Below are 19,816 nucleotides of genomic sequence, written 5' to 3'. Positions count from 1 at the left end.
GTACAGCGCGATTGAATTTAAGAGGACTTTGCAGCGCTATGGGCACTACAGAATCACACTGTAGTTATTGCTGTTTCCTGCAGTCAAAGTTATGAAATATACTCTGCGATGTCCAGTGTATGTTTGCCAATAAAGCAACTGCCAAGAGTCTCAGAGCGCAGTCAGTCTGGATATTATTTTTGTTAAAAGCCCATTTTACTTGTCAGCTGTCCAAAATCGGAGGTTTCTAACATTTAAACATGAACACGTTCACACGGAGACTGGTCATTTGTGGTTTTCCAGCTGGCAACTAGACATTAAAATGATTTGTAGATGACCTTTCATAATGTTTCTACTACACTGATCCAAACATTTTATTGCATCTAACTTATACGTTGTGTTGGCAGATCACACATTGCGATGCCTGAACGCACATAAATGGATTTCCATGCGCACAGAGCCCGCTTGGTGGCTTTGTTTGCCTTTCATACACCTCAGGGGGCGTCTGGTTGGCTGTTGTTGTCTGCGGTGGTTTTACAGTGTCAGACTGGACGAATGAAAAGGCGTCACACACATAGGTACTACTCGATGTGATGGCAGTGAACCCTTTATGCTATTAAAACTCCTGACTTGTTAAATACACATAGTAAAGCAGTTCAGCCGACATGTGGAGATTCAGTATTTATTCAAGCATTTTAACAGCTCTAGCTGGACTCTCTTTCCATGTAAGTTACTGTTTAACTGAAAAGCTCCATCACCAGCATCGACAGTGTTCCTTGTGTATATAAGGATGTGCTCATGAAAGTACAGTGAGTCTCTCGTGCCGGTTGTTGCCTGCCCAGGAGCCATCCCCCACATGCCAGAGTAGCACTTGCCGCCTGTCAGTCACAACATTTGTCCCATCACTGCTGTCGGGACAAGGTTTGCTCAGAGGAGGAGTGACGCTGCTATTTCCACTATAGATTTCATCAATGGATAGAGTTACACTTGCCTATGTGTGGCAGAGACAGAAATGTGACTGCATGGTCAATGTGGAGGTGTGTGTGTGTGTGTGTGTGTGTCTGTATGTTATTTTCCCCGCCCCCCCAGAGGCAGTCCTAGCTGTCAGCCCTGCTCAGTCTATGCGGCTTTGTGAACTGAAGCCTGTAGTGGGAGGAATTTGGGCAGGCACTCAGCCCCACAGAAGTCATTTGCACAGAGCAGACAGAGTGGAACAAAAGCCAGAGTTCAGAGGAAGACTGGAGCATGTGCTGTGGAGTGAGCGTGTGTCTATGACAGAGTCGGTGAGGAGTCACAGACACAGGGCAGGAGGACTGGGACGCACAGTTATTACCGGCCTCTGGTGTTTCGGATTGGAGTCATTCCCATCACTGACTGAATTTACCTACTGAAGTCGTGTGATGGTTTCCTCTATGGCTGGAATCTGGGTGAGTTGGCGAGAAGGAGCTGCCCTCATTTTCCCTCTGTGCATGTGTGTGTGTGTCTACAGTAGGAGTTTGTGGTTAAGTCCCTCCAGGTGGATGCAGCAGATGGTCTGTAGGTAACAGTGCTACTAACATTCTGCCGGGGCTGACCTCACCAGATGGGCAGAGGGGGGCGGGACAGGCGAGACAGGAGGCGGAAAAGAAAGAACAAAGTTGCGAAATAAAGGGTTGTATGCTAAAGAAAAATCTAACAGGTTAAAGCATGTTGTGCTCCCCTCCCCTACATGATTGACAGTTGGCGAGATCGTCCCTCATTAGTAAAAGGAACAGATGTTTTACGGTCTTGAGAGTTTTTTCAGGAATCCTGTTGGTATGTTAGACTTTTAAAATTAGGATGTTAATAAATAGATGACTTTAGGCCTAGCAGGAACTGGACCGCTGACTGGATTTGATGTATGACAGATGGTATAAACACGCCATGAAACTTTCTGGAAATCTTACACTTGATACAAAACAAAACATCTTTTGCAAACTTATTTTTGCTTCTTCTGGAACATTAGGGAATGATTGTGACTCTTGAGCGTGGTATGCAGGATATTTCTCATCCGTGTTGTTGGTGTAAACTGTAAATAGACTAGTTGCCATGGCGATTGTAGTTTCATATGTTTTGCCTGTACGTGTCGAGCAGATTTCTTGTCATTCATTCAACCACTGGTCTTTCAATGATTCTATCAAAGTAGTAGACGGTGGAAACAAATTAGTGGGTTACATACGATGTCTGTGTTTGTAATATATACAGTCAGTGTGTCCCTGAGTGTGCAGCACACGCACATTGTGTGTAGGAACAGTATGAGTAAGCTGCTGGCTGCATGACAGACATGGTCCTCACATCATTACGGCATTTACAGAGAAAAACGCGTTGCTCAGGACCTTCAGCTAGTTTTGTTTACAGCTTTGTTTATCATTAAACACCCCGACTGTCCTCATCTAGCTGTTTCCTGTAGATTACACTCAGTGTGCATGTGTTCGGCTTTAACACAGTTCAGGACATGTCCCTTTTATTTGCTTAACACTCAGTCAATAAAGAGGAAGTCGGAGAATCAGGTTTTGTTATCTTGACTTTTCGGTGACTTTTATGCATCTTGTCTTGTAAAAACCTGATTAGCTTTTTCAAGATGTGCTCACGAGTTACCCTGCACACTGCTCAGTAACCAACAGTGAACGAGTGAATCGGGCAGCCTGCAGGCGTTGATTACGACAGTGGAGCTATGCTGACATGAAGAGATGTGTTGCTGAAAAAGAGCACATGTGCACCCTCTGACTTTTTGCACTCATTCCTTTATGGTAATAAAAACCTCTTCTAGTACATACACATCATATCTGGGAGCAGCTGTTAACCTGAGTGGGCCAGCTGACATTATCCCCACATAAAAGCAACCGATCCAGTAAATACTCCACAGGTCCTCGGTGTCCAGAGGGATATTACTTTCTACTCTCTGATGCTTGCTTCTGAGTTTTGGTCTATGTTTTGACTTGTTTCTATTTCCCGGCTGCATGTGCAAAGTTAGCCAAAGATGCTTATGACAAGTAGCTCGGAAACTGCAGGGTAAAACACACTTTAAAACGATTGCATGTATGTTATTATGGCATGTTTCCTCATCATACAACCATCCTGCATCAATTAAAAAATCTGTACCCTTATAATGGGTTGATAGGAACCAGGCCCCCGTTAAACCTCTAGCTTTTTAACGCCCTGTAGAAAAGCACACACCCTCATTAAAGGTTATTAAACTCTGACTTTACTCAAGAGCAGAGTTTCAGTTTCAGTCTGAAATGAGCTGTTTGGAAAGTGCAGCTCAGCAGACAGTTGATGCTCCATTACTATGAATGTGCTTTAGTTGTTTCCCAGAGCTTATTGTGGATGCTCTGTTCTGCAGAAAAGGCTGCTGGGTGGTATTTTTAGAGCTAAACAGAAGGCATGCCCCAAGTGGGTAACAGCTGCACAGGGCGTCCGGCGCAATGCCTGTCAGATTAGACTACCCCTCCTGATAAGACCAGCCTAGATCTGTGCCAAATCCACTCCACCAATGATGACGGACACCCTTACCTACAGCCGGCCTTCTTCAATGCTGAGGACAGGTGGAGCAAAGAAGGGAAACGTGGGCAGTCACGTAGAGGGAGTGATGAGTGGAGTTGCACCTTCAGTTTCCTGTAATTCAAACGTCAAAGCTTCCTTAGGTTGGTTGAAGTGAACATTTCGTTTTTCAAGTCACTGCTGGTTTAGGGGTAGAGCAGAGCGTGTTGTCTTTCACTTATTGGAGGTAAGTTTCCTTCATGGGAAACAAAAGTTTGTCAACCGAGTTCTCTCCGAACAACCGTACTGGGCCGCCTTATTTCAGTCTGTGTGTTGATGTTTTTGCGCTTCCTCCCCTGCAGGCCCACCCTCGCTGAGCAGGCACAGAGAAGTGGCAGTCCCCCTGCCTCTCCCCTGCCTCCTACTTCCCCCTTCCTGCCTGAGCCCCCTCCTCACCTCCACGACAGCGCAGAGTTCCCCACTCCTCCTCCCACACCCCCGGAGAGACACACACCTGAAGTCACCCCACCTGCATCCCCCAGCCTTCCTCCTCCTCTCCCTCCTCCTGCAGCCCCTGCAGCCCCTGCATCCCCTCCTGCACCTCCTGCTCACGAGTTTGTGGACCCTTGCCCTGCTTCTGCACCCGTCGACCAGAACTTAAGGTAAGCACATGAGCTCTGCCTACTTGTCACTTGTCCTGAACCTGTTCTGTTCTCATTTCATCATCATGTTTGTCATGTTAAAAAAGGTGATGTGACTGAGTGAGTGGTTTCTGGTATGCTTCTGCTCTGCTTTAGTGGTAAGTCCGGTATAGATCTGTCATGGGCTGACACTAGTCCTTTTAGCCTCCTTGACGACAAGTAGCCACGTCTTTATCCCTTCAAGTCCAGTTTAAGTCAAGTAAACGCATTAAGTCGACATCTGGTTCACTCATTTACCTGATACGTTCTAATTCTTACAGCTCCAGACATTTGGGGGAAATGTGCTCATTATCTTGCCGGTGGTTACATGACAAAACTGCTACCACTACTCCCACAGCTACGTGGTAAATGTGTAGCTGGGGTGGGCAGGGGGTTAACTTGGCTTTGCATCAAGAGCGGGGAAGGAGTTTGCCTGGCTCTGTCCAAAGCCAATAAAGATCTGTGTATCTGCATCCTTCATATTCGTCAGTGGTATCAGTGATCTCATGTAGAGGGATAAGGAGCATGTCTCTTTAAATGTTGAATAATTCCTAGAAAGCAGCTGAGCAGCAGTGAAATTCAGATTTATTACCCCAGTCACAAAATAACAGTATAGCATTGCTCTATGTGTCTACCACATGATTTCAAAGGAAATGGGATTTGCCAATTTATGAACTTAGTGGTCATGGAAACTCTAATGTAATGTGTTTGTATAATTGTGGCTTTTTAATTGTTGATATAACAAATGCAGCAGGAACAAATGATTTTTGTGGCGCACTTTACACCCATGGATTTTCTATCTTAACCACTTGGGGTATTATGACTGCTTGTGCATTATGGCACAAAGCTCCATGTAATTCATAACTTGCATGCTGATTATATTTAAATGCTTATCATTATTTTGCTATCACTACATGAAACACTAAACATTCCTCTGCAGGGTGTTTGGTCCTCGCTGTTTATTTTCACAGACTTGAGTTTGTAGGAGGGTATGACTCAGCCACTTTCTCAGTGCAGATGTACAACCAGCAGAGGGCGCAGAGTCCAGTGCTCTTGTAGTGATGCTGGCCTGTGTCTGCACTCTGTCGTCTGAATGCTGCAGTCACCTAGTGTTTATAATAGAATCAACACTGGGAAACACAAGCTCTCATTTATCTTTACATCAGCATTTAATCAGAAAAGACATTTTTTTTTCTGTGTAAAATGATATACATATATAAATATCAGCTACTAACTCGATGCAAGTTTGGCTTCGAACCTGCTCAGAGAAGACCAGAACCAGAAAGAGGGCTTGGAGTACGTTGTGTTGTTATATTATTCATGACATCTGAGAGGAAAGCAGTGGAGAGAAGTGGGGTACCTGCATAGTAACATGGGCTGAATGTTCTGATTGGATGTCACAGATTGTTTGCCTGCAGAAACACAAAAAATGCCTAAATATGTGCAGGTTAGAACTGTACTTAAAATAAAGTGCATTCGTTTGAGTATACAGGCCATAATGGAGAGAAACAGGATATGTACTGGTAATTAAGTGATAATCTATCAGCCCAAATAAGACTAAACACCTCTCTCTGCTGTCAGACATTTATTATCTTGCTCAAAGGCACTTAGGGATTGCAAAAAGCTCTGGAATCTGGCTCCTGTAATTGCTCCATAATCTCCTTTTTCATCATTTAAGTCAATTCAAAAAACAAAACATTGTTCATGTTCCTTTTCTTAAAGAGTTGTATCTTGAGAAATAATTACACAACTCTTTGAAGAAAAAAAACAGCTTTCTTTCCTTTATTTAATATTTAACTCATCATGAGGGTTAATCCACCAGTGACACACATTTGTTGACAAATTGTGGTTGAGCACTGCATTTTACAAGCTGCTATTATTTGACCTTTTACTGTGACAAGCGTTCTCAGCATTAACTTGGGCCGATGGAGCTTTTGTTTCATTGGCTCTTTATTTTTAAGATGTCCCACTGAAGGGCCCTGATCCCTCCACCGGCTGATTGGGGTTATTTTCTTTATTGATATAAAGAGAAAGATTTCATCTGAATATTGTACACATGATTGTTTACGGGTGGCACGGTGTTACAGTGGCGCTGTTGCATCACAGCAAGAGGGTACCCGGTTTGAATCCCAGCTCGTTTGTGGAGTTTGCATTTTCTTAATGTGTCTGGCGTGGGTTTACTCCCGCTTCCTCTCACAGTCCACACACATGCAGATTGGTTAATAGGAGACTCTCAATTGACCATATCTGTAAATGTAAATGTGAGTGGTGGTTTGTTTGTGTATGTTGGCTCTGCAATACTGTCCAGTGTGTACCCCAATCTGCTGCCCTATGTCAGCTGCTCCCTCCCCCCCGTGACCCTCAAAGGATAAGAGGTATAGAAAATGGATGCATGGATTGTTTAAGCTTCAGGTTCTTAAACTGCCTGATCAGCAGCTGCCCAGCTGGATGATCAGAGGAGCAGATCAGCACAGATATCTAAAACCAGGATTCCCCAAAACACATTTTTATGACTTATGGAGCTGCTTTACTGTGTTTTCTATATTCTGCTTATTGTATGGTATTTCCAGCCTGTACTTTAGCAGAGCATATTTACACTCATCAGCAACAATCTGTCTTACAAATTTGGCGTTAGGTGCCCCACGTTGTAAATGTGTGATCACTGATGTGGTAAGAGCGATTTCATGGTTTGCAACAAAGTCAGTTTTCTATTTATATTAATTTCTAACTTTCAGAAGAATGAATTTGAGCCTGTACCAGATTGAGCCTTTACCAGCCTGCACACTTTCACTTGAACTGCTTTGAGAATTAAAACCCAAAATCCATTACAGCACTTTGAAAGATGCTTTTGGTGATAATCTGCCCACATCTCCTGTCAGTTTTTGAAAGTAAGACTTGATAAATCTGTAACTAACAGCAGGTCTATATATCTCTCAACTCTATATTTAAATTTTTTCTCACAGCTTAAACACATTTAACAGACACAAAGATATAAGTTATAAGTTGTACAAGTAATAGGAGTCTTGCAGGCTGCATTTTGGAGGATGGTAGTGACCCTGATTCTTCTTGAGTGCCATTATGAATCTTTCAGAAAATCCTACCACAGCCATAATTTCCAGTGCCTGAGTATGCAGAATTTTTTATTTCTTCATGTTCTTCAGGCTGCAGTTAGAACTGCACGGCGAGGCCAGACTCTCAGCAGCAAAGAGGGGCTGTTGATGCTGCTCATTCAATAGAATAGGAACTTGTGATCGACACACACTGAACAAGCTTTGCTGCCCTACATACGTTTGTGAACTGGTTTGGGGTCTGAACAGCAGCAGTAATCAATATGAGTGCTTTAGCTGGGGACTGCGTTGGGAGTTGTGAGTGGGCATCATTTTTTAGTTGTCCCCTCGGGCTATGAAATGTCGAACTACAGGCTCATCTGAGACTAGAGATACATCGATATTTTTTGTGAACATCTGTTAATGGACTTCATGTTTACATGCAAACAGTGACCGCTTTGAAATGTGGTGTTATGTTGGATTGAGCACTGGTTAGTGTGTATTATGATGTGCAGTGGAGCTACATATCATTGTCTTTTCAGCCCAAGTGCGACACCTGAACCCCACTGCTGCAGGTTGGAGTTTCTATTGTCGGGAGCCCTCGTTTTCCTCACTTTCCCATGAGCGAACAATAGATTTATAGCTCTCATATTTCCACCATGGAGCGACTCCTTTTCCCACTGCTCCTGGACGATCAATGGGAAATTTGTAGAACCTGTTCCTGCTCCTATTTCCATTCCACAGGACACATTCTCTGCGTATGACACACAGATAACAGATCAGAAAAAAAAAAAAAATTGAAGACACAGTGAGACAGAATATTTTTATTGCGCTCCCTATATTTGATGCAGTTTAAGGTTTTGGTGAAAGAACTGGATTTCTGCTTCACAGGGATTTCACACAGAGACATTTTTTTTACTTATAATAGATGCTCACATGTCAATGACAAAATGTCCCGGCCTTTTTGTCTGTTGATAGCTTGTAAATGTAAAAAGCTTATTGGCTGAAGAAAATCTTAAAATATGTAATCTTTCTCTTTATCGGTGCTGTATTGGCTGTTTGCTTTATGTTGATTCTGAGTCACTGCTGGAGCGGCTTGAATGAAACCTTATAGGGTCAGAGTTGAATAATGCACATACATACTAGTTTCCCAGAGTCTATTGTTTACCTCAGGCAAAACTCTGGTTGGCTACGCTGAGTTGTGGAGGCTCCCATTGTTGCAAAAGGAGGCAAAAAAAGATGATATTTTCTCTATGCATCATGCAGGGAAAGAGAGGGTGATCCTTGGAGGACAAAGGCGATGGTGAGAGATGGGTTACTGTGGAAGAGAGGAAGACGGGGGACTGACGGAGTGAAAGAGAAAGCCCCTGTTATGGGGTTTCAGGGGTCTGCTATTGTCTGGCTCCCCCCTGCATAATCGAGGTAGTCGAGGGAAAAAAGGCTGCTTGTCTTTTTAAAGGCACAGGAGGCTGCTGTCAGGGGAGAGAGTGGAGGAGAGAGGGGGAGGAGGCAGTGAAAGCAGCAACAACACAGCTCAGCGATATCAGAGACAGACGATGCACCTCACACACTCACAGGACACAGAGAAAACAGGATTATCGTTTTGCCCCATCTGCTGTGGATGATTTTCCTCTCGTCATTTTCCTCTTGGAGATTTGGTTTTCCTCCTGGTGCTGCATCATTTGAACCTTCAGATGAGACGCAGGAATATTCCGTTCAGTGTGTAGAGGAGCAGAGGTTTGAGGGATGCTGTGCGTGGAGTGAGGAGCCCTGAATCACCCACTGCTCTCCTCCTGATGCGAGCTCATCCTCTGCACTGCAGCACAGTCAGCTCGGCCGGGGCTCTCCTCCTCTTGCACAGGCTGCTTCCTCTGCAAGGATCGGAGTGAGAGGCGAGAGGAGAGCAGGTGAATGTGGAGGGTGGCTGGAGAGCTGGAGCAGGCAGGGGGCACAGGGGGGGCCGAGCTAGCTAAGGATGGGAGCCAACGAGTCTATGGAGCAAGGACTGACCCCCTGTCCTTCTCAAGACCACATGTGAGTTTGACTTTAACTGCATTCATGCTCAGTGTTCTGTCTGGAAATGTTCAGACTGAGGCGATCGAGCTGATTAAGAAACTATCAATTATGAAAAATTACTTAATTAAAGGTGGAGGTCTGTGGAGCTGCTCCAACTGCTTCTGCATTGCTCTTGCATGCAATGATTTATTTACTCATGGCTTGACATTGGCTTCCCATGCAACATAAATGTTATTTGTGGGTCCAGACTGATTTATTATGCATCATGCACTCACGTGCCAAATTAAGCCTTACACACATTTCTGTCTCTGGAACATTATGTTTTGCTACCTCCTTTTGTTTTTTTATCCCTTTTTGCTTTATTTCCCTTCACACTCTGAAATCCACTGTGAGCGACTGAGCGCGTCATCATGTTTTTGTTTTCTTTTGTGACGTAAATAAGGATGAGAGAATCGGAGCACGTGCGCAGGCACAAATGCATCAGTCCTTCTCCACTACAGGTACTACAGGTATGGATGAGATGTAACAGAGCATTGGGAAGCCTGTGGGAACAAAAATGAGGCAATGAGTACAGTAGGTGCCGCTGGGAGGCTGGTGGGGTGATGTTTTGTTCTGTGTTGAGCAGGAAGTTATGGAGGACCATACATGACATAAGTAAAAATAAATAAATAAATAAATGTATAAATAAATACAGAAATAAATAAATAAATGAATAAATAAAAATGGAAATAAATAAATAAATACAGAAATAAATAAATAAATATGTTAATACCAAAATAAATGTCAAAAGAAATGTCTTAAATATATTTTAACATTTATTTTTTCCCTGATACATTTCCTTTGCATTTGCAGTGTCCTTATGCTAATGAGAAAGGCGGGCCTAACCGCAGTCTCATGCAGGATTGGTCACAGGAGTGTAATGATCCAGCCCTACTACTTCTGCCTTTCAATGCTGGTGTCCAGTAGCTGTTTGGGACGTTGAGCCAGTTCACACTTAAAATGAACTAGTTCAAGTTCAGAGGGTTAGTTAAGGTTATTTTTTATTGGGATGATTTAGCTGTCAGTAGTCCTGTGTTGTAATGAGCACAAGGAGCGAGCCGAGAGGAGGAGGAAACAGAAACTCCAGCTCGGTACAAACCACCTGCCGCCTCTGCTCTGAACATGAAGCCGCTGATCTCTGAGCAGATGTGACCAGAGAAGCTCTATGTTTTCACTGTTTCCACTGTTCCACAGAGTCACTAACTGGCTCAAGTGCTCAAGTCTCAGTCACTGCCCGTGTCTCTGAGCGAGTGTGTGACGGAGCGCAGGGGCTGTGTGTGTGTAGCTCAGTTGACCAATCCTGCTCGAGACTGAGGTTAGGCCCGCCTTTCTCATTAGCATAAGGACACTGAAATCGAAAAATAAAAGTTGGAATAAATGTGGAAATAAATATGGAAATAAATGCAGAATTAAATAAATCAATGTCTTAAACTTATTTCCACATTTATTTATTTATTTCCACTTTTATTGCAACTTTTATTTATTTCCACATTTATTTATTTCCACATTTCAGTGTCCTTATGCTAATGAGAAAGGCGGGCCTAACCTCAGTCTCGAGCAGGATTGGTCAACTGAGCTACACACACACAGCCCCTGCGCTCCGCCACACACTCGCTCAGAGACACGGGCAGTGACTGAGATTGAGCTCTTCACCGTGAAACAGCCAGTTAGTGACTCTGTGGAACAGTGGAAACAGTGAAAACATAGAGCTTCTCTGGTCACATCTGCTCAGAGATCAGCGGCTTCATGTTCAGAGCAGAGGCGGCAGGTGGTTTGTACCGAGCTGGAGTTTCTGTTTCCTCCTCCTCTCGGCTCGCTCCTTGTGCTCATTACAACACGAGACGTGACGCTCACAGTCAGGACTACTGACAGCTAAATCATCCCAATAAAAAATAACCTTAACTAACCCTCTGAACTTGAACTAGTTCATTTTAAGTGTGAACTGGCTCAACGTCCCAAACAGCTACTGGACACCAGCATTGAAAGGCAGAAGTAGTAGGGCTGGATCATTACACTCCTGTGACCAATCCTGCATGAGACTGCGGTTAGGCCCGCCTTTCTCATTAGCATAAGGACACTGCAAATGCAAAGGAAATGTATCAGGGAAAAAATAAATGTTAAAATATATTTAAGACATTTCTTTTGACATTTCTTTTGGTATTAACATATTTATTTATTTATTTCTGTATTTATTTATTTATTTCCATTTTTATTTATTCATTTATTTATTTATTTCTGTATTTATTTATACATTTATTTATTTATTTATTTTTACTTATGTCATGTATGGTCCTCCATAGGAAGTGGCTGGTGCACTGGGAGCAGGAGCTGGTGACGATGTTGAAATAGAACACGCTGTGTGGGGGCAGAAGAAGATAAGTCAGGTATATCAGTGGAAGACAGAATGAGAGAGAGAGGGAGAGAGGTAATGGGGATGGAGCAAGAGTGCTCCACTTTGCTGTGTTTTATTTATATCACAGACACACTGCTGCACAGGGGAAGAGGGACCAGGGGAGGAAGACAAGAGAGGGATGAGGGGAATGGGATAAATGTGTGTGTGCTGTGTGTAATACAGAAATGAATGATTTATAGCATTTTGCCTGTCAGAGCTCGACTAAACTTAGAGCTCGGTGGACCGAAGTGCAGCAGGGGGGGAGATTTTTTTTTTGCTTTTTTTCTCCCACAGGTGACCGGAATAGTTCCCGCCATCTCAACCATGACTAACAAGGCTTTTACTCCCTCAGTTGTGTAAAGCTGTCAACACTACTCATGGTGTATGTTAAGCCTTCACACATTGAAGCACTGCAGGGCTCTGATGTGGAACTGTTGAGTCCTAAGTAATGGACCAGAATTCAGTTTACGCTGAATAGAGTCTATATTCTTTTTATTCTCATTTCATCTTTGGATTTAATAAGTCTATTGGGGATAATAATCATAGTTATGTTTTCATGACTTTGAAAACCTGAAACTAAGAATTGTTTTATTTTGTGGCTTGAGCATCAGATCGGTGTCTCATATGTTCCTACACCGCGGAAAGCAGCAATGTGAAAACAAAAAACACTACACCATTCTAGCCCAGTTACAAAATCCTGACAGAACAAGCTGGAGCTCACTTCTCTCAAGAAAAGTGGGGGTGGGATATAAAAGGAAAAGAAAGGAAAAGTAAAGTAGATGTCTAGATGTTAAGATATGTTGAAATTGTTAAAAAACGTATGAGTTGTTGTGGTGAGTTAACAAAAAGAAGATTAACTGAAACTTGATTATCACTATTTATTTTATTATTTCCTAAAATTATACACGTTTTAAGATGCTCATTTAAAAAAAGACTCTTTATGTATTTTATTTTTTTACTTTGCATGAGAAAGGATCTATTATAGTCATTATTTGTAATCCCACCTCCTCAATGAGTAAATTTACTGAAATAAATATTATTGTATCATGTTTGTTTGTTTAGTTGATATATCTAATATTTCAATATATGTTACAATATATTCTAACACTACACATAATCATGTTCAGTACCTGTTCTTGATCTGCACAATTTAATTGAAATTCTACTGTCCTACATCCTAAGGGGAGGGTGCAGTTGGTTGTAATATGTAATAATTATATGTATTATGTGATACTCCCTTTCGGCTCTGACTCACAGACCTGACCTGACCTGGTGTTGTTTAATGTGCCATCTGCTTGCAGTCAAAGTCTCAGATTAGGCTCGATGAGGTATTACTCTTGGAGATTATCTTAGTCTGTCAGTGGCTTCTTTGTTTTGGAACTGGATGAGGGGGTTTCTTGGACAAAGGGATACCAGAATCCTGAGGGGATGATCGAAAACACTTTTGTACCAGCTTCTCTTTATGACCTGCAGGAAGTGCAGAGTGATTCTCCATAAGATTTCATTTCCTGAAGATTGAAGAATCAGACAGAGCTGCTTTGTGCTCTTTGTCCCATTAAAAACAACCTCTGCAGATTGCTTCCTGCTCACTGCACCACATCTGTGTGGGACTGGGGAGACTCTTGTAAAAAGATAATAATAATAATAATGATGTGGCGCTTCACAGCCTGTACAGTGGTTATGATGTAATACTTCATATCCAGACACATTCATCAGGGGTAAGCAGAACAGGAGCTCCCCCTGTTGGTCTCTTCAGCTCAGCCTTACACAATAGACTGCACAGCATAATAAACAACAAACGCAGATACAATACAGAACAAAACAGACATTTACCCTCGTACAAAGAATTTTAATAATGGTAAGCATGCGACACAGCACACTTCTTGCTGAAGAAAACCTTTCCCTGGTTCTTTAATTCCACACATTGCAAACAATAAATCACAAATCAACCTGTGCTCCAAAGCAGATTTGGGAGACGTGATTGCTGCATCAAGAGAAGATTAAAAGAGATGATTTGTGGCGATAATGCGGGAGGTGACGGAGAAAATGAGGGATGTAAAGGTGGAGGGAGGGAGCAATAGAAAGACATACATGAACGTGTTGTCCAGACAGAGAAGGGTGTTTAAAGGTGTTTGACAGGCACAAGACGGTGGAGGGAGCCGTCTTTCGGCAGATAATCCATTGGGGCTAATCACACAGCTGCTTGCAGGCCGGGCCGTCATTCATATATGGCTTCTCCGTCTCGTTCCATCATTCATCATCAGTTGCCTCATCCTCCCCCATCTTCCCTTTGCAATGACATCATTTTTTTTATGCAAAACACAAATGCTAATTAATAATCACAGCATCTTCTGTTTCGGAAGAATATGGCGGCTTTAAATTGACAGATAGGTGGTCTTGGGTTTACGTGTGGTGTCTGTGTTGCCCAGTTTCTCCTAATTCCCCCCGGCTTGGTGATGGCTCTCCCTCCAGCTCTGTGAAAGCTGTCGAGACAGGTGGAGTTGGAAGCAGATACACATCTGGCTGTCTGAAATGCAGCGTGTCCCCTGCCTCACACTGCACAGACTCTGTCTCCAGGCAATCTGAGAGGCTCCTATCGCTTATTGCTGCTCTCTTTGTTTCTAATCAACCTCATACCCCGACTGCTCCTCCTTGTACACGCAGCCTTTCCTCCTTCTGTGTTTTGTCTGCTGTTTGGTAAGATAAGAGCTGCGGAAGATGCAACTGTTAAAATCCCTAAAAAGCCAATTCCTTTGCCAGAAAATGTTTATAATTAATAATAATCCTTACAATTTCAATTGGGCCTCACTGTCTCAATGTCTCCCGCTGATCGCTGCTCGGACCCTAATAACACAGATGGCAGATTCATTTATGATCGCAGTCGTTCGAAAGCTAAATAAAGATGATTGATTCTGGGAGGTTTAGAAGAAACCAGCTCGGGTGATGTGAGCAGAGTGATGCTGATGCAGCAGCACTTCGCGTCATAAATGTGCAATGTGCAGATCCTGGCTGGTTATAAGCCTCTGTTGCGTCTGCGTCTGCGTGTTGGGCCGTGTGCATCCTGGGCCGTGTGCATCCAGACACTCTGCTCATGTTTTTTCTGCCAACGTGGAACATATGGCGGCGACAGCCTCCAGTTGCCATAGCAACACAGTGTTTGCAGTTGCATGAAAAATGGCCACTGCATGGAGAGAAACTGAGCACGTTGTTTCTTTCTTTTTACTGTTTTCAGTTTTCTTACCATCTATCCATAACAGCATAATTTATCCCCCCAAATATTTAATTTTGTGTGCTGGAAGCTTTTTTGTTTGTTGGATACAGCATTGGGGTCCTGTTTTTGGAGTAGTCTGCTTCACTGCCTGCCTTAAATCATCTGACAGTATATGATCCTGGTTCCCAGTGACTGATCCAGATGGATCCCCAGACAGACTCATCTCCTCCTGCTGGGACACACCGGGCTCTCAATGAGATTATAGCTCTAGCTCCCTTCTCAGCCATGTGCTTTTTCATCTCACATCACAGCACCATGAACATACTGTGTGTGTTTGGGGGGAGGCGATTTGCATGTTGCTGTGCAATGAGACTTGGTTACTCCTGCCATATTGTTGGTCTAGAAGAACCCCCCACTCTGCTGTGATATGGCCCCAGGGATAGAGGGCATATTGACCATGACAGCAAAAACCTTTATTACCAGCCTCCTCTATAAACATTAAAGTCTCAGCTCTGGAATTGCGTTGCATCGGCCATATCAGCTGTATTGATAACTAGCTGCTGCATCCGCCATATCAGCTGTATTGATAACTAGCTGCTGCATCCGCCATATCAGCTGTATTGATAACTAGCTGCTGTTTCAGGCCCCCATGTCTCTCACACTTTACTTGCCTTTAATTTGAACCATATATTGTGTATATGGTCGACTTAATTTCCCTTCGGGGATGAATAAAGTAATCTATCTATCTATCTATCTATCTATCTGTGGGGATGTGATGAATTAGCCCCACAAGATGCTAACTTGCCTCAGCAATGGCTTCAGGTGAGCCTCTATTGATTGAATCAATACATTGTAGACACATGAGTTGTCATTTAACTGTGGATGCCTCCAATAAGGTTAGCATTACCTCAAGGGATTGTTTTTTTTTATTGCAATTTTTATGGTTCATTGTAAAAGAGAGGCTATCTTCTGCACCTGCACACATATATATTTGACGCACAGTTTGTCTTCTGCATTGACTAAGACAATAGTTCTTGTTACATTACAATAAAACCATGCAAGTTATCATCAGCCTTCTGACCAACATGTTCTCTGGTATATGGCTATTTTGGGCTGAAAAGTTTGACCCCTGCAATAAGAAATAATTATATTTTATTAATTTTCTAAGATAAAAGGAAACTAAAGTGGAAATAATGAGACAGGACATAGTATTGTATATGAAATGTAGTGGTGTTATATGTGAAGAATGAGCTGGTTGGCAGCAGAATGCCTTCCCTGTATCGATACACCAGAGTGGCTCAGAGGCAAGAGAAGAAGAGAGAGAGGTAGAGGGAGGTACAGTAAGGCTTGAATAGAGAGAGAAAGAGAGAGTGAGGCAGGGAGAGTTGTATGCAGGCGGTGGGCTTCTGCAGCCAGTCTCATTTAGTCGCATCTCCTACTGGGGAGGAGTGGAGACGTGCTGATATGGACACATAAAGAATCATACAGGGAAAGGACTGTAGACAGGAAACAAAGAGAGCTGCTAATTAGACTATAAAGAAAGGTAGAGAGAAGGAAGGGGCTGCGTTCAATACGGTGGTCTTAGTCATCATCTGAGGTCGAGGCAGTGGGCGTCTAACTGTGTGTCAGGAAGGAGCATTGTGGTGCGGAGAGGGGTATCCAGCCAGTAGCCATGGCAGTGACTGCGTGGCAGGCTCTGTCTCCGCTGCAGTGGGCTCGCTGGGGCTGGGACACGCTGCTGGGAGGGGCAGGAGACGGAGACAGCCCAGACTCGGATCCGGCTCTGGGGCTCCTTCGGAGTTTCTCATGGGGCTCACGCTCCAATGGCATGATCAAGGCTGCTGGGGGGCTGGTCAGACAGAGGTGAGAGACTGGATGGGATGATGGGCCACAGATGAAATTAATAATGACAACACTGGAGGATGGAGATTGGTATTCAGGTTGTGTGCTTATCTCTGCTACCAAATGTGTATGAGTGTGTGTGTGTGTATAATGCAGAGGAAAAATCAATTCCGTAATTTCTCCAATTATGGCTTGATGTTCTCCTCGGTCAACCTCCTGTTTATTGTAAAGCTGTCACACCTTTGGATGTTAAGATGGTCTCCTGTCTGTGTGTATGGGATGTGTGTTGAGGCGGGAGTGTGGGGAAGGGGATTTTATGTCTGTCGACGTTAGTCACAGCAAACCTTTCAATATCTGGGACATAATAACTCAAAAAAAACTTTACACATGATAAGCAACCATCTGTCTTTGCAAAATGTGTTTGTGTTGTCGAAGTGGAGACAGATTTAGCTCTGCCTTTTGTGATATTGTTGCCAATGATTGTGATCCAGAGTCATCGTAGTTCAAGTTTGATTCCCAGCATCCTTGACTGAGTTTGTCCTTGTCTTTTGTTAAAGGAGCTCAGATTCTGATGGAGCGTTTGAGACCCCTGAATCTACCACTCCAGTCAAGGCTGTTTCTCCTGTAGACCCCCAGATCCTGCTTCTGACATCTGATGACACAGGTACAGTAAGAAGTAGATATGGCACTGTTCATGCTTAGCTCAGTAAAATACTCTGTGATCGTATACTGTAGCCTGAGGAGTGCAGAAAAAAGGACCATGAAATCAAAGTCATGTTGCACCATCTAGTGGAAAGAAGCGGTATATCTGGCTATTCGAAGAAAATAATCTCCACGGCTCAAACTGATGCTTTTGGAGAATCTAGGAAAGCTCGACCATCAGTAAGTCAGAATCAGAATATTTTTCTCTCCGGCAGAGAGATTAACTGAGTTATTTTTACACGTTAATTTGTATTAATGCATCTGAGAAAAGCCAGCCTGCAGCGTTTGGCTTCATGCAGGATTTCTTTGTCACATCAGAACTCACCAGTTTAACTATATCATCATTATAATGTAATTTATAAATACATTTCTTGCTTTGATTTTGCATTTTTAATGTCTTGATAAAACCTCTTTTATATGGCATGTTAATGTCCCCATTGTTGGACTAATAAAAGAGTTCTTATCTTATCCAATGTGATTCTTTATCTTTTGCAGTCGCAGAGACCTCAGTCAATGACCCTGCCTCTGACTTGACTTCAATTGATGAACGATGCCGTTCTCCATCTATTGTTTTTGATGAAAACAAGCCAATCGCAGCCAGTGGCACATACAACATAGCATATAATGCAACCGATTCATCAAGTCACACACTCGCTCGATCCCTCAGCCTCCAGGGAGGAGAGCTAGACATCTGTGGTCTGTTTGACGGATCCACAACAGGAGGTTTCCAACCAAATTCAGAGGCCTTCAGCGTAGGCACAGAGAGTGCACCTGGTACACTCCACAGGCCCAAGAAGGTCCGTCCTGGTTCTGTGAAGAAGAAGCCTCTTCTTAGACAGAACTCCAACCCAGAAAGTCCAAGGCCTGGCTCCTCCAGCAGCACCCCAGAGGTCAAGAAGCGGGCAAAGCCTCGAACTGCCAGCCCTCTCCTGGCTCAGGAGGAAGCAGAAGGAGGATCTGCAACACCGAGCCCTGGAGGAACCCTCCGCAGAACCAGGAAGAACCGTGTTGAAACTCCACCTCCTCTCCCGGAAGAGACCAATCACACCAGCCAAGAAGAGAGCCTTGTCATCCCTGCCTTACCCTTGTGCCACGAGGAGACACCTCTCCCTGGTAGTGCAGCAGACCAAGAAGAATCCCCCATCCCCCCTAGTACCTCCTATAAATGGGATCCAGATAATTTTGACAACATCGACCCTTTCAAGACAGGAGGGAGTAAAATTGCCAACTCCCCAGAACTAGGACGTAAAGGTCCAGTCTCTATTGCTACGCCTGCAGAGAGTTCCCCTGTCCCCGCTGCAGACCCACATCCATATAGCCCTCCAGCTCCTGTTCAGGAGCCAATCACCAACCCTGAAGAGCAACCGATCATCCCCAAGCGTCAGGCGGTAAGGCTGGAGTTTGACTACTCTGAGGAGAGCGGTGAGGTGTCACACCAGGACTCACCCCCACTCAAGAAAGTGGGCAAGAAACCTGGTTCCAAGATGCCTCTGAGGAAACCAAAGCTGGGGATGAAAAAGGCTCCTCCAGCACAGATGGAGCAGCTGGACAACGACTCTCCAGCAACACACAACGGCAACGACGATGAAATCTCTGCTCCTAAAGCATCATATAGTTTTGAAACGGACAAGTGGGAAAATCCAAATTTCAATCCATTCACCTCCAAGACAGGAATTGGCAACTCCCCTAAATTGTCAAGGCAGTCTTACAGCTTTGACCCCAGTAACTTAGACGACTCAACAGAGCCATTTAAATCCTCCAATAAGATGGCTGACTCTCCGCCGAAAGCCTCTGGCTCTTTTGAATTGTCATCCAATGACTATGACAATGAAAATGACAATGACAACATTGGGGAGCTGGAGGACCAAAACCAGAACAAACCTGCCAAGAAGAAGAAAACTCCTCTCAAATCGTGAGTTCATGTAGCTCCATACAGACATACACAACATCGCATTACAGACATTCATGTGTAGGAACATCTGCATCTGTGTTGGTGTGGATTTTTAGGTGAGTCTGTGTGTTTGTGGTCTAGTTGTCTACTATGGCTTGTAGTGTCCTCTGTCTGTCACTTGTGTCTGTGTATTCTCGTATGCAACAGGAAGTCCAGGGGTGTGTCCTCTCTGTGTTGTTTGTTGTAAGTACAGGGGCAACACAACCATCCACCATTTGATCCTTAATCCCATGTGACTTATTCTAAGTCTGCACGTTGCCCAGGTGTCCCTCCTCACATTAACAGAAACATCACAATCCATTATTATTATTAACTACTATTAAACAATCCCATATAAACATTTTGTCTGCCCATTTTAATTGCAGAACAGATATCTTCACTCATTCTGTATTATAAACAGTATATACATCAATATACACATCGTTTCAGTGTGGCGAGCATCATGAAGGACTTGAAACC

The 19,816-nt window shown here is 43.6% G+C and overlaps 1 protein-coding gene across 2 annotated transcripts in view; it reads left to right on the top strand.

Annotated features, from left to right (window-relative positions):
- The window catches only part of tacc2 (transforming, acidic coiled-coil containing protein 2), a 52,866-nt gene that overhangs the window by 20,080 nt on the left and 12,970 nt on the right, over positions 1 to 19,816 (top strand). For both annotated transcript variants that reach the window (XM_062400641.1, XM_062400642.1), the window contains 4 exons: positions 3,840 to 4,139; positions 17,262 to 17,368; positions 17,902 to 19,318; positions 19,505 to 19,540. In XM_062400641.1, coding sequence (XP_062256625.1) covers positions 3,840 to 4,139; positions 17,262 to 17,368; positions 17,902 to 19,318; positions 19,505 to 19,540 — 1,860 coding nt within the window. The remainder of the gene's footprint in view (positions 1 to 3,839; positions 4,140 to 17,261; positions 17,369 to 17,901; positions 19,319 to 19,504; positions 19,541 to 19,816) is intronic.

The sequence above is a fragment of the Platichthys flesus genome, chromosome 12, assembly GCF_949316205.1.
Source record: "Platichthys flesus chromosome 12, fPlaFle2.1, whole genome shotgun sequence".
Lineage (NCBI taxonomy): Eukaryota > Metazoa > Chordata > Actinopteri > Pleuronectiformes > Pleuronectidae > Platichthys > Platichthys flesus.
The sequence above is the reverse complement of the archived record's forward strand: the minus strand, read 5'-3'. Positions and strand labels throughout refer to the sequence as shown.